The sequence below is a fragment of the Peromyscus maniculatus genome, chromosome 15 (assembly GCF_049852395.1).
Source record: "Peromyscus maniculatus bairdii isolate BWxNUB_F1_BW_parent chromosome 15, HU_Pman_BW_mat_3.1, whole genome shotgun sequence".
Classification (NCBI taxonomy): Eukaryota; Metazoa; Chordata; class Mammalia; order Rodentia; family Cricetidae; genus Peromyscus; species Peromyscus maniculatus.
In genome coordinates this window covers 30,218,040-30,232,899 of record NC_134866.1, presented here as the reverse complement: position 1 = coordinate 30,232,899, position 14,860 = coordinate 30,218,040, and the positions used below count along the sequence as shown (strand labels likewise).

Below are 14,860 nucleotides of genomic sequence, written 5' to 3'. Positions count from 1 at the left end.
TAAAGCTGACCTATGGAATTGTACTAGAAACAAAATGTGTGTGTGTGTGTGGGGGGCGTGTGTATACGTTTTAAAGTCCCAACTACTGGCACAGCACATTGGTAACACATTCTCTCTGTGTCTGCCCATAGGTTCAAGTCTGCAGCCATGGCTGCCAGGGCCATCAGGCGCTCTCACCCCCTGACACCTTCCCAGCGTCTGGTGGGCTGGATTGACCACATCCTACAAACAGGGGGAGGAGCACATCTCAAGCCCCAAGGCTTTCAACAGCCATGGCATGTGCAGAACCTGCTGGATGTCCTATTGTTCCTGTTGGGGCTCACTCTGGGCACCTTGTGGTTGTTGAAGAAAATGCTGGGCTTGTTGCTCAGGTCCCAGGGTGTGGTCAGGAAGGAAAAGAAGTCCTAATGTTAGGGTTGACCTGGGGGAGGATGTTCGGAACTCTGGCACTTTACATGCATCCCCCTTCCCTAGCACAAGGAACTCCCAGGGTTCTCGTCTTTCCCTCTTCCTGCTGAGGGACCTCCAGTTGTCCTCACTGTTTTCTGCCTCTTTCCTAACACTCATACAGTACATTGACTGGTGACTCCACTATCTGGATCGCCTGGCTCTAGTACAATCCTTCCTTTCCCAGCTGTTTCTTCTCTTCACACCTTTCTGCCATTGACAGTGTTATGACAGTTTCATCCTCTCTGTGACTTCTATTCTCTGACTCTAATTTCTCATATTATTTGAGATAAAACCCCAAATATTGGACAAATTCTAATTACTCCTTTATTTTTCTTATCTTATAATCTCTTTTAGAGTTCAGAATGCCTGGACTGCTCCATTCTACTCTTCCTGTTAGGAAGGAACAGCCTCTGCTAGCATGTAATATCTACCAATTTATCTGATAATTACAACATATGAATGCCATCAATTCATTTTTCTTGGTAGAATACAAAATAAAGTTCACAGAAAATTGAAGAGTTTGGAGAAATCATTTTTGATATGACTTATATGATAGGTTTATTTCCTTATGTGTAAAAAAATTAAATAAGTAAAGAAAAGAAACTACAGTCTATCCACTTATTGAAGTAACAGCTATGTGTCAAATTGGATAAGCCAGAGAGAATGAATTTCAATGCCATTAAGTAAGAAGATACAAAGAGAAGCAATATACATAGCATTCCTGTTGAGATGAACTGTAGCTCAGTAGCAGGACTAGAGGGAGATTCCGGGCTTTGAAGACTGTCTTTGGCCCTGTTCCCTGAAACTAGCAAACTGGGCAGAGGTTTGTTGAAGGAATGGACTGAACTGTGCCTCTGACAAGGGAACTGTACATATGGTGAGCCAACACCTGGTGACGCTGTGGTCACAGCGTTGGGAAGGAGTGCCTTCTTCTAAACAGAGTTAAACCTGACAGTTTATACTGTTGTGACCAAATGTCAGACACACTTTAACAGGAGTTGTGATGACAGTGAAATCATGACATCATATTTGGAATCTGTGGCTGGATGTGTTTTTAAACCTCAGAGCTCTGAGTATGTCTCGCCCTTCTTTATTAGAAATACGACTCTCTCCTACCTTCCTCTCAAACCTCAAGGTCTTGAAAAATTTATTTTTTCTCTTATGATTTAATATGAGTCTTCAGAGTTCAAATTAGTTTGAATGCCATCCTAGAGCTTGATTCTCTGAGTTACCCCTCACACTCCTAGCTTCTGTCCTAACATGGTACATTGAAAAGAGGACATAGTTAATATTGGCTTTGTGTTGTCAAATTGACTAAATGATGGTTAATGTGAGCATTCGAGTATCGTGCTTGACTGTAATTTTCCCCTGACTTTATCAAGTCATATCCAGAAGTATCTTCCTACAACAGCTCTGGTAGAATTGTTGTCAGGGGGAAAAGTGACTGAAGTCTGCATTCCCGTATCTGGTCTTCCCTAAGTCAAGTATTATTTTGCATGAGGAAGTGGCAAAAAAATACACTTTGAATTTCTTACCTATTGTTACCTACGGTAGAGGAGAAAGAATCCTGCTGGGACTCAAATGTCCAATGTCTGTTGTTTGTCAAGACTTATAGGAAAGCCATTGTACCAGTACATACTTACTTTCCTGCTGTGGTTTTAACGTGTCCTCCCAAATTCATATGTTAGAAACTCAGTTCCAAAATTTATATGTCAACAACACTTTCCAGTGGAAGGTTTTTGATATAATTAAAGTTAAAAGAAGTCCACAGGGTGGGCCCTCCAGGATGGCTACAGTGTGGCTTTACCAAAAGAGAAGAGGGCCTGGGGTTGACATGCTTGTTCTGGTTGGCATATGATGCCCTTTCTGACGGTTACAGTACAGTTTTACCAAAAGGGGACGGGGCTTGGGGATGATGCGCTTGTTCTGCTATGGCATGGGATGCTCTCATGACGCAGTATGAAGCCCCACACCAGGTGATGAGCAGATCCTCGTACCATGTGTTCTCATCTCTCCCGTCTACTGTCTTGTCTACATCTCTTTATCATAGGTAGTAGATAATGGAGCCTTTGAGCTCAAACTCATATTCGCCAGGGATGGGTTTGGAGAGGTAAGACCAAGGCCCAGGTTTGTAGGCTTTTATGTCTTGTGTTCTTCCCACTGAAATAAGAGATCTGAGAACCCAAGTCTGGACTGCCCAGATCACCTTCTCCCATTTCTGAATATTCTTACAGAAAGCATCAACTAGTGGAGGATAGGTGTGTATATGTTGTGTGTGTGTGTGTGTGTTTGTGAGAGAAGGGGGGAGAGAGAGAGAGAGAGAGAGAGAGAGAGAGAGAGAGAGAGAGAGAGAGAGAGAGAGAGAGAGAGAGAAAAGGAGAGGGAATTGTTTATCATTTCTTTCCTATAAAACTTGTTCAGTATTCAGGGGCATTAACCTATTAAAGAGTGTGTATGAGTTACTGGTAAGCATCTTTGACAATCATATTGAGAATCTCATTGAAGACAGAAGTAACAGAAACCAGCATTTAAACCACAGAGGAGAACATGAAATGTAGGATCAAAGGGATATAGGGCATTATATATAAATAACTATAGCTATAACTCTATGTATTACTGTTTATATATATATATATATATATATATATATATATACACACACATACATACATACATATACACATACGTCACAGAATTGGTTTCAGCAAGTGAGTACTGCTAAATTACTATTAATTCCTACTAATGATGCAGGCCTAATGTCTTTTCTCACTTCTATATACACACACATCCTAATTTGTTCAAATATATCATCCTTAGCAGCTTCTGAATGTGTCTTTTGTCCCTATCCCATTCTGCTACAAGAAGCTTTGCTAGAGAGGGTTGGGCAAGACACTGACCTATGAGTACAGTATACATGATTAGGAGCCATTTTACTGTATGTTCCTTTAACAGAATAATAGTATTGGGCTTTCCCCTAGACTCATGGCCAACCTAGTCTCAGGTTCTTGGGCACTTTAGCAGTGTCAAGTATGTGTTCCATCTCATGGTGTGGTACTTAGTCCCAAATGAAAACATAGTTGGTTACTCTCTATGGTGGTATTCTATTTGTACTGAAATGTGATTTTAATTGTATGTTAATAAATAAAGTTGCCGGGAGGGTCAGAGCTATTAGAGCCATAGAAAGAGTGTGGCAGTGGTGGTGCACACCTTTAATCCCTTAGATCTCTGTGTGTTCAGGGATACAGCCAGCATTGGAGACATACGCCTTTAAGACCTAGAGGGCTGTACTTACAGGCAGTGATGAGGCAGTCATGTGTTTGTGTAGCAGGAATCTTAAAAGTTCTTATTAATAAAATCAAACCCGAGGCCAATTATTGGGGTGAATACTGGAAGGTCAGAGAGACAGAACAAGCCAAAGTTATCTCACCTCACCAGTTCCTCAACTGGTCCTGTTTCCTCAGACTGGAAGCCTCTGAGTCCTCATCCAGAATGAATCCCAGCTGAACTGTGCTGCTTCAAAGCCTGAAAGCTTAACCAGCCACATGCTTAACCAGCCAAATGCTTAACCAGCCAAATGCTTCTAGTTTATGGGTCCTCATGCCTTATATACCTTTCTGCTTTCTACCATCACTCCCTAGGATTAAAGGCTCACTTTCTGGGATTAAAGGCATGAATCACCAAGCCTGGCTGTTTCCAATGTGGCCTTGAACTCACAGAGATCCCAGATGGATTTCTGCCTCTGGAATGCTAGGATTAAAGGCTTGTGCAATCACTGCCTAACTAGTGGCTTTTCTATTCTCTGACCCCAGATAAGTTTATTAAGGTACACAATATTTTGGGGAACACAATACCACCACATGTTTGGGTTTACAACCAATGAGAAGGCAGAACAGAAAGATTATTTAAAGACATACACACAGAAAATAGCTCTCTTTTGGGAAGCTAGAAGCACCGCAGGAGGAAGGGTAAGATTTTAGCTCTGAGCTCTGACCTTTTGGCTTTCTCTTTTACATTGGTTCTGTGTTTCTTATTTAATAAGATGGTTGGCCACATCTACAACTCTCTTATCAATTGTACCACTATTACACGAGTATAATTTTAGGCAAGCTGCTGCTGCAGGTCTCAGGTTTTGTAACTCGGTGATATTGATGAACTCCTTTCTCCTCTGGAAATGTGACATGAACTTTCACACACTATGCATGTTAGTCAAGGTGTGTGTGTGTGTGTGTGTGTGTGTGTGTGTGTGTGTGTGTGTGTGAGAGAGAGAGAGAGAGAGAGAGACAAACAGAGAGAGAGACACAGAGAGAGACAGAGAGAGAGAGACAGACAGAGAGAGAGAGAGAGGGAGAGGTCTATGTGTGTTTGTGTGCAGATATGAGTGTGACACTTCATACATACATATGTAAACATATATGTGGAAGGCAGAGGTTGACACTAGGTATTATTAGGTGTCTTCCTGTTTGTTGCTCTCCCTACTTTTGCGACATGGTATTTTACTGGACCTGGAGCTTGTCAAGCAATCTAGACTGTCAGGCCAGCAAGCCCAGGATGTACCTATCTCTACCTTCCTGGATCTGGGATTATAGTTGCCTATCTCTTTATATGAGTACTGAGTATCTGTACTCAGGTCCACAGGTGCTTCATGTACCTAACCATTTCCCCAGTCCTGAGGTCTGATATTGGAGGTGAGGTGAAGATGGGTATCTCAGCTGCAGAAGATGGAGGAAGAGAGAATCTACCTTTCAGTTGTAATTTTTTTTTTTTTTACTTCTAGGTCTCAGCAGATACGACAGTGCTCAGACCCTTTAGATGAAGATGGAATTTCTTTACTCTTTTCATTGATTCAAAAGCTACTGCCATGTGGAAGCAATCTCACACATGGCCAGAAATAAATCTTTTCCAGCTATCTGAGTATCCTTTAATCTAATGAAGTTAACAATGAAATTAACCATCACTTTAACACATTTGAGAAGTATGAGAACAATAGATTGGGTGGTGATTCATTGTGAAGAACAGCGCAGCCCCCTTCCTCACATTATTTCTCCCTTTTTTGTCTCTTCAGTTGTATGACTGTGAAAGAAGCGTGATTATATATGAATACAATGCTTAAACTCAGACACTGGTAACAACTTGTAGACACAAGGCACCATGTTGCAAAGCAGAATTCAAAGCTGTGTTCTTCTACATGCTTTGAAAGTAATGAAGCAGATTCTTTTTCTGCTTTGAGGCTGGGAAATATCACTAAATCTGTTTAGTGTTCAAATAGAATGTGAAGATGACTGCATAGGCAGTGTGCTCCTTCCTCTTGGGTTGATTGATAAGTGGCAGAATTGGAAGCAGTCCTGAGCTTGCCCTGGGGAAGATGGTGTAATACTTCCATTCTGTGTTATGATGTTCACCCAGAACTGCAGGTTCAGTTTTAATTGTTTTGACTAAATAGTTATGGTTTTCCTTAGTTACAATAAAAAGTAAATTTGGCATAAAACTTTAGAATCACTAAGATAAAATAGACAATACAATATTTTCTCTAAATTGTTAGATACAAATAAATGAACTGAATACTGTAAATGTAATTTTTACTTTAAATGTTTTTGTTGTATAGAGTTTTACTATGTTAAAGCCTTTCATTTTTGTTTATACAAAAACGGAGAAATGTAGAATATTAGTTGAAGAAGCATTACATTATTTTATGCTGTGAAATATTTGTTTAATGATGCAAAGATGTGTTGCATTCTTTTATGTTGCATTTGTTTAACTCTGTGAAGCTGTGTTCTTTGCCTGTCTAAACACCAGATTGAGCTCTTTATTAAGAGCCGAACAGCCAATAGCTAGGCAAGAGAAAGAATAGGCAGGGCTGGCAGGAAGAGATGACATAGGAGGAGAAATCAGGGAAGAAAGATGGGGAGCAAAAGGAGAAGGGGAGAATGATACCAGGGTCCAGTGTCCCAGCTAAACAGCAAGCCATGGAGTAAGAAGAAGAGAAAGGCTAATACGTTGTCTGTCAGGTAAAGTCCTGCAATTAGGCAATTAGCACATTTTCATGAATTTGTGAGTAGGGAGAGGCCTTGGGCAATAATCTTTGGTGTTTTTCTGAATCATTAGCTTACATTGACACTATAGGAGATTTTAAGACTGGCACCTGGCAAAATGGGTTGCAGATATGGCAATAGGATAAAAATAGAGAAATGACAGAGGAGACAGACTCTTATAAATTAGGGAATGGGCCTATAAAAGGTTCATGCTACATGTCACTTCAAGATGCTGTCATTGACAGGATTTCTCAGGGTTCCTTCATTCACAATTTAGAGAGTTATTTAGAGGCAGTAAAGAGGATATTGTGGCTAAAGGACAAGTTAAATATTAACTCAGCCCCTGATCCTGTATTGACTCTGGCTAAGAAGTTCAGTGTTCAATGGAAAGATACCAGAGCGACAAGGCAAAGAGCAAGATGACATTTAGAAGACCAGAATAAGTTCTCCCCTTTTACCTCATTTCAAGGCCACAGCCAGTGCTTTGTGACAGAGGCTCACAGGGTCCCTTAGTGGCACACACTTCTCAAGCTGTGCATCCTGTACCTGTGCTCCACTTGATTTACAGATGGCTGAGCATCGGATTGGGATTCTAGTGAGCTTATTTCTCCTTGAGGTTCTTCTTTTGGATGCTGCAAAAATCCTGACTATATCTACAATTGGTGAGTGCTTGCTGGGACTATAGTCTTGCGAGACCAGTATACTTGGGTTAACATGTCTCATGCAAATAGCATACAGTGGACCGACCATGCAGGAGATTTTCTAGCTAGGCTTAGATCAGACCTGGAGGAGGAAGGATGCATTGTGAAATATGGTGCTCAGAAGGGATTCTACCTAAGAGTGGGGGTAAATAATAGACTGAAATAGCATCCGATGTGGAAACATCAGCAGGAGACTGAGTGGTATTTTGTAAGGAAGATGAAAAAGGCTTCTCTAGTGGGACTTTAAATTGTGAGTTGATGGGAGGCATATAAGTCAAAGTGATCAGTCTATTTCTGCAAAAAAGGGAGCAATGAGCATTTCATGATTTTTCAGGGGTTTGGCTGACATTCATAAACATTTTTGGTTTCAAAAGGTTTTTTTTTTTCTCTACAAGCACCCAGTCACTGAATTTTCATGTCATCAGAGCATCATCTTATTGTAGGAACTGCTATGTTACTCTGAACACCACAAATGTTCTTGCTCCATTGTTTGGTCTGCAGCTCATGATAATTGGTTAGGCTTTATATACATGAATCAGTGATAAAAGTCAGGGTTGGGTAGGGGAAATACATATTAGTACCAAAGGCAACAGACCACATTAAACCCATATATAGACTGGTTTAAAATATTTTTTTCAAATTGTTAATGTGTTTTCATTCATAGTTGAATAGGACGTGACCCAAAGTTTAAGACAGGAAAGGACACAGATATAATAGGAAGGCATAGTTGATGAATGTGTTATGTTATTTTAATCCTAAATTGAATACCTATTGTTGTTGGCAAAGAGTCAAGATTTTAACAAAAGTAACCTTCAAGCTTCTGCTGAGAAGAAGGTGTATTCTTTTTTGTTAGGGTGTAATGTTCTGTAGATATTGATTAGTACATGTAGTCCATTTGAGTCATAACATCAGTTAAGTCCCTTACTTCTCTGTTAAGTTTCAATCTGGCAGATCTTTCCAGTGGTGAGAGTGGGGTGTTGAAGTCTCCCACTATTAATGTGTGGGGTTTGATGTTTGATTTACGCTTTAATTATGTTTATTTTACATATGTGGGTGCCTTTGTATTTGGGGCATAAATATTCAGAATTGAAACTTCATCTTGGTGGATCTTTCCTATGATGAGTATGTAATGTCCTTCTTGATCTCTTTTGATTGATTTTAGTTTGAGGTCTATTTTGTTGGATAGTGGGATAGCTACACCAGCTTTCTTCTTAAGACCATTTGACTGGAAAGACTATTCCCAGCCTTTTACTCTGAGGTAGTGGAGTTGAAGTGTGTTTCTTGTATGCAGCAGAAAGATGCGTCCTGCTTTCATTTCCATTCAGTAAGCCTATGTCTTTTTTATAGGTGAATTAAGTCCACTGGTATTAAGGGATATTAATGACCAGTGATTGTTAGTTCCTCTTATCCTTTGATGGTAGTGTGTGTGTATTTCTCTTCTTTGGGATTTACTGCTGTGGAATTATCTATTGCCTGTGTTTCATGGGTGTATCTGACTTCCTTAGGTTGAAACTTTCCTTCTAGTGCTTTCTGTCAGGCTAGATATATGGATAGGCATTGTTTTAATCTGTCTTTGTCTTGGAATGTCTTGTTCACTCCATCTACGGTGATTGAAAGTTTTGCTGGGTATATAAGTTTAGGCTGGCATCCATGATCTCTTAGTGTCTGCATTACATCTGTCCAAGTCCTTTTGGCTTCCAAAGTCTCCATTGAGAAGTCAGGTGTTATTCTGATGAGTCTGACTTTATAAGTCACTTGGCCTTTTCCTTTGCTGCTCTTAATATTCTTTCTTTATTCTGTATGTTTAATGGTTTAATTATTATGTAGCAAGGGGACTTTTTGTGGGAGTCTAGTCTGTTTGGTGTTCTATAGGCTTCTTGTATCTTCATAGATATTTCCTTCTTTAAGTTACAAAAGTTTTCTTATGTGATATTGTTGAATATATTTTCTGTGCCTTTGAGTTGGTATTCTTCTCCTTCTTCTATCCCTATTATTCTTAGGTTTGACCTTTTCATGGTGTCCCAGATTTTCTGGACATTTTGTGTTATAACTATTTTAGCTTTGGTGTTTTCTTTGACTGACCAATCTATTTTCTCTATTTTATCCTCCACACCAGAGATGCTCTCTTCCATCTCTTGTATTCTGTTGATTATGATTGCATCTGTGTTTTCTGCTCATTTACTCAGATTTTCTATTTCCAGCGTTCCCTTTGTTTGTGTCTTCTTCATTGTTTCTATTACACTTTTCAGGTCTTGAGCTTTTCCCCTCACATGTTTAATTACATGGTTTTCTTGGCTTTCTTTAAGGGATTTATTGATTTCTTCCAATTTTTTGCTTATCTTTTCCTCAATTTCTTTATTGATTTCTTCCATTTTTTGTTTGTCTTTTCCTCAATTTCTTTATTGATTTCTTCCAATCTTTTGTTTGTCTTTTCCTAAATCTCTTCAAGGGAATCCTTCATTTTTTTCTTGGTAGGCCTCTAGCATCTTCGTGAAGGTCGCTTTCTTCTGCTTCTTCTACATTGTGATGTTCAGGTCTTGCTGTTGGAGGAGGGCTAGGTTCTGGTGATGCCATATTGCTGTTTATGTTGTATGTATTTTTGCATTTACGTCTGTTCATTTCCTCTACTAATAGGTGCAAGAGCTGCCTGTGTCTGAGCGAGCTGGTATTGGTCCACTCTGTGCTTAGTGTGTCTGTGTCTCAAGGGCCCCCTCTAGGTCCAATCTTAGCCCTTGGTCTAATTGTAGCTGGCAGATTCTGTGTCTCAGGGAGCTGCTCTTGGCCCAATCCAAGCTAGCTGATTCTGTGACTCATGGGGCTGCTTTTGGTCTTCTCAGGGCTCTTGGTCCAGTCAGAGCAGACAGATTCTGTGTCTCAGAAAGCCTCTCTTGGTCCAATGAGAGGTGGCAGGTTCTGTGTCTCAGAAAGCCACCCTTGGTCCAATGAGGCCTGGTGGATTCCCTGTCTCAGGAGGTTACTCTTGGTCCAATGAAAGCTCTTGTTCCAATGAGAGCTGGCAGTTTGGTTTCCATGTCTCAGGAAGTTACTGGGGTCACAAGTGGATGGATATTGAGGCAAGGCATGGCACTTGTAGATTGCAGGGTCCAATGGAGGATTTTGGTGGTGGTGGTGGCTTCGTGCAGGAATTTTCCATACTGTCTGGCAACTGGAGCAGAGTTGGGGCAAGGGTTCTAGGAGACTGAAAATAAAACATTTTTTAAAAGTTAAACAAAAGCAAATGAAGCTGTCTGTCTTACTTCGATTTTTTATTTGGTAATTATAATGAAGAGTATTCATTCTGAAGGGACTATGATTCTGCTCTTACTGACTTCTGACATCTGAGCTTACTCTGGAACATCACTAAGGAGATTTTGCAAATTAAGATATTTTTGTCACTAACCCTCTTGTGCCTACAATTTGTGTATCTATCTGAAACTCTACTTCCTTTAGCTGTGGTAGTCATAAGGGAATGGTCATCTGTAAGCATTTCATTGTTGGTGCCTAGTGCTGCTTTATAGCAAAGCTACTGACATTATGCATTTAACAATGAATAGTTGTAATGATATATTTTGTTCCCTAATAAAATTTGCCTGAAGATCAGAATAGAACAAACTACTAGATTAAACATAGATGCCAGGCAGTGGTGGCACACACCTTTAATCCTAGCACTTAGGAGGCAGAGATCCATCTGGATCTCTGTGAGTTCAAAGCCACCTGGATTACATGAGATTGATTCAGTCTTGGAGAGAAACAGAGCCAGCCAGTGGTTGCACATGCCTTTAATCCCAGTACTTGGAAATCACATGTCTTTAATGTCAGCACTAGGAAGGAAGTAATATGGCTGGGTGGAGAAAGGTATATAAGGCATGAGGAGACAAGAACTAAGCCCATTTCAGCTGGAGACCTTTTGCCTGAGGACTCAGACATTCATTCAGTCAGAGGATTCATGGAGTTGGTGAGGTGACCTGTGGCTTGTTCCTTTGTCGCTCTGATCTCTCAGCATTTACCCCAAAATCTGGCCCTGTTTTTTTTTTAATGATCTTTAGAATTTGAGCAACAAATAGTAAGTTAGCTGTATCTGGATCTCTTCATTATCTATCATTATCCTGTCTCAGCAAGATGATGATAAAAAATATATTCTTACTTATGCTTATTGTAAGAATGTTATACCTGCATGTCTGTCTGTTTGCTACTTATGTGCCCAGGCCATGTGGGAGTTCCACAAAGGCATCAGGCTTTCTGAAACTGGAGTTACATGTGGCTATGAGCATCTATGAGGGTGCCTGGAATTGAACCAGGGTCCTCTGGAAGAAGATCCAGTACTTTAAACACAGAGCAAATTCACCAACCCTCCCCCTTTGTGGTCTTTTTGTTTTGTGCTTTTTTTCTTTTTATCTAATTTTGATAGAGATCTTCTCTATGTTGCCCTGGCTATCTGGTAACTTGCTCTGTAGACCAGGCTGGCCCCCAACTCATAGAGATATACCTGCATCTTCTTCCTGAGTGCTGGCATTAAAGGTGTGAGCTATCTCCACCTGGCAGATGATAATTATGTAAAGCAGATGTTTTCTTTCAGCTGTTGTAGAAGCAATCATTACACAGAACTGGGCACAAAAGTTTAGATGTACTCCTAAGCCCTGGAATCCCACAATTTCCTCAGTGCCAGGGGCAGAACATTCAGAGACTTTCCCTAAATTTCTAAGGTGCGAATATTAGGAATATTTTCTTCCAAGGTAAAACTGAAAAGATGACTTGATATCTCAAGGAGGACTCACTCTGCTTGCCCTGCTGTGTTTCATCTACCTTCTCAACATTTTTGAAGATAGATGGGTCTTAAAATTCTGTATTCTCTGGCTCAAATGGTATTTACTTTTTGTTTGTCTAGGATAATAGAATACAATAGTTTGGAGGTGTGCCAGTATAAAGGGATGATCTTATTCAACCTTTCACAAAGGACAGTGGGTTCCCCTTAGATCACTTTCAGAGATGGATCCTGAGTACCTCAGTGCTGGAGTGAAACACAGATTATAGACATGGGCTTGAACCTTCTGCTCTGTTCTTCCTAGAGGAAAAGAAGGGTGAAGGGACTGGGCTGCCTCTTGTAGGGCTAAAACTCACATTAGGTCGCAAAATGAATTCCTTTACATTTTCTAACGAGTATCATTACAGTGGGGACCTGCACACTCTTGTTAAAAATCATGACTCCATTTTTCACCTGCTTTTAAAATTATTTATTTTATTTTTTTGAAATTATAATGTCATTTCTTTTCTCTCTCCTCCCTCCAAACTCTCCCCAAATTATCTCCAAGTTCTCTTTCAAATTCATGCCCTCATTCTTCATCATTTGTTGTCACATGCATACATTCATGTGTATATACACATATACTACTAAGTATAACCTGCTCAGTCTGTATAATGTTACTAGAATATTGGGGGATATATTAAGGCAACTCCATGTAGTTAAAAGGGAATTTTATTTTGGGGTAATGTGCAGCAAGTAAAGAGATTGGTTACAGTATCTGGGAGAGGTGAAATGCAGTCCAGTGGTATTCTCTGGAGAGCTCTGATTGGTTTACCATCCAGCATCCAGAATCACCAGGAGCCCAGGCAGCAGACACATCCAGATCATGGGTCTTAAGGGATCCCATCTTGGCCCCACCTCAGGGTAGGGTCATAGGTAGGTGTGACAGTTACCATAAGACTCACTGGGGGTTAGTACTTTTCAGTCAAAGGTGGTATAGCTAGCTACCCACTACACTAGTATGTATGTTTTTAGGGAGGACAGGAAGCATTTATCTCAAATGTTCTATTATCAATAACAACTCTGGAGTCAGATATTGGGGTAAAACCCTGATAATTCAAGAAAGCTGCAATGGAAACCAGCTGACCCTCTCCATCCATATTTCCCAGACTGAAAGGGCCTACATATCTTTCTATGCTCTCTATTTCTTCCCATGTTCTCTATCATATCCTGGGTCCTAAAAATTCTCCATGGCTAATTCTGGCCATATAGTCATAGACACTGCCCCTTGATTCAAGGTTAACTTTGTTAACAGTCTTAGAGTGTCATAGTTTGATCTATTATATCAAAATCATGTCCATTTTGTATTGGATAATCAATTACTGTGGTCTTCCCTAGGTAAGATTGGTTCTGCCATTTTCAGCCTTTCTTATCTGTGTCTGTATTTTCATTGTTTCTTTTTGCTGTGTGTGTGTGAAGGGTTGAAGGATCTGTGCTTTCCTACAATAACTTCAGCATTTTTATGTTGTTCTTATTTAGCTTATGTCTTGCTGGTGAGACTTCATGAGCTTAGATTCTGATATTCCTAGGAGACACAATCTTACAGCCAACTCCATATTCTTCTGACTCTTAATCATTCTGTCCCCTCTTCTGAAATGATCTCTGAGCCTCAGGTGCAGAAGTTGTTTCATCCATCTGCTTTCGTGCTGGTATTTTTAATGTAATGAAGGTAAAGACACAACTCTTGATACTTCACTTTTTCCTGGCCTCACTGGCTCAGTTTGTGAAGTTTGTAATTCTCAGTTTTTCTGCAGGATGAACTCTTTTTTCATGAGCACTCATTAGAATGGCTATTTCCCTGGGCACCCCTTCTCAGTCTAATGAGAACAAGAGCAGGAAACTCAAGGTGTGATGGGCTTTCATCTGTGTTGTGTTATTTCAGACAACACAAATGTAAGTGAAAAGAGTGGTTCACACAACATATAGTTTTAACTTCCCTGACATTTCCAGCTCTGCTCCAATCATAGTGCTTTGATAACTTTTACCTCCCAGCTTTTGTTGCACAAATTCCATTTCTTTTCTTAATTTATCTTTCTCTGCTTTAGCTCTGGACTCAAACTAATGTTCTAAAGAAATTGTAGCCACAGAGAATCTATTGTTTGATGATACTTGTGGGATATTTATACACTGTGTGAAGATATATTGCTGTGATTGGTTTAATAAGGAGCTGAATTGGCAATAGTTAGGCAGGAAGTATAGGCAGGACTTATGGACACAGAGAGGAAGTGAAGGACATAATTGAGGAACAGAAGAGATGGCAAGGAGATGGGGGGAAATCAGACATACAGAATGGAAGAAAGATAAAAACCCACAAGGTAAAATGCAGATTAATATAAATGGCCTAATTTAAATTATAAGAGCAAGTGGGATAAGCCTGCTCCAAGGCCTAGTTTTAGGAATTCATATTAAGTTTCTGTGTCATTATTTGTGAGCTGCTGGCCCAAATAAAAATCCTTCTATAGCTACTTGTACCTTTCCCGAAGATCCCAGGATTTTTGGAGACTTTGTTGCCCCAGTTCCTTATGCATCTGATGTTCTTCATGAGCACCCCAGAATTATTGAGACCTCATGACGACCCTTAATGGCTTTATTCAAAATGGTAGAAACTTGGGTCTAAGAGGAGAAATTTCTTAAGGGCTCAATAGCCATCTGTCCCCACGAAATTTTTTCACTGAAAAAATATCAGCCATCCTAATGTGATATATTTTCTGTTATTGTGGTAATTTATTGACCCAAATGACTGAATGAAGCAACTTCTGTACCTGAGGCTCAGGGATCATTTCAGAGGAGGAGTCAGAATGATTAATGTGGTTATGGGAAGACACAGTGGTAAATATCCATGAACCACAGGATGAAGAGTGTCTAATGTCTGAGTAGAG

General features: G+C 40.1%; 2 protein-coding genes across 5 annotated transcripts in view; both read left to right on the top strand.

The window, feature by feature from the left end:
• Positions 1-966, top strand: part of LOC102906580 (UDP-glucuronosyltransferase 3A2-like) — a 33,934-nt gene extending 32,968 nt beyond the window's left edge. For both annotated transcript variants that reach the window (XM_006994713.4, XM_076551792.1), the window contains exon 7: positions 132-966. In XM_006994713.4, the coding sequence (XP_006994775.3) occupies positions 132-408 (277 nt within the window). In that variant the 3' untranslated portion in view covers positions 409-966. The remainder of the gene's footprint in view (positions 1-131) is intronic.
• Positions 967-1,105: 139 nt separating this feature from the next.
• Positions 1,106-14,860, top strand: part of LOC143268656 (UDP-glucuronosyltransferase 3A2-like) — a 43,143-nt gene continuing 29,388 nt past the window's right edge. Inside the window, exon 1 of one of the 3 annotated variants that reach the window (XM_076551793.1) lies at positions 1,106-7,141. In XM_076551793.1, coding sequence (XP_076407908.1) covers positions 7,048-7,141 — 94 coding nt within the window. In that variant the 5' untranslated portion in view covers positions 1,106-7,047. Of the gene's footprint in view, positions 7,142-13,758; positions 13,875-14,860 lie in introns of those variants that run through there. The other 2 variants (XM_076551795.1, XM_076551794.1) reach the window with 2 other exon arrangements.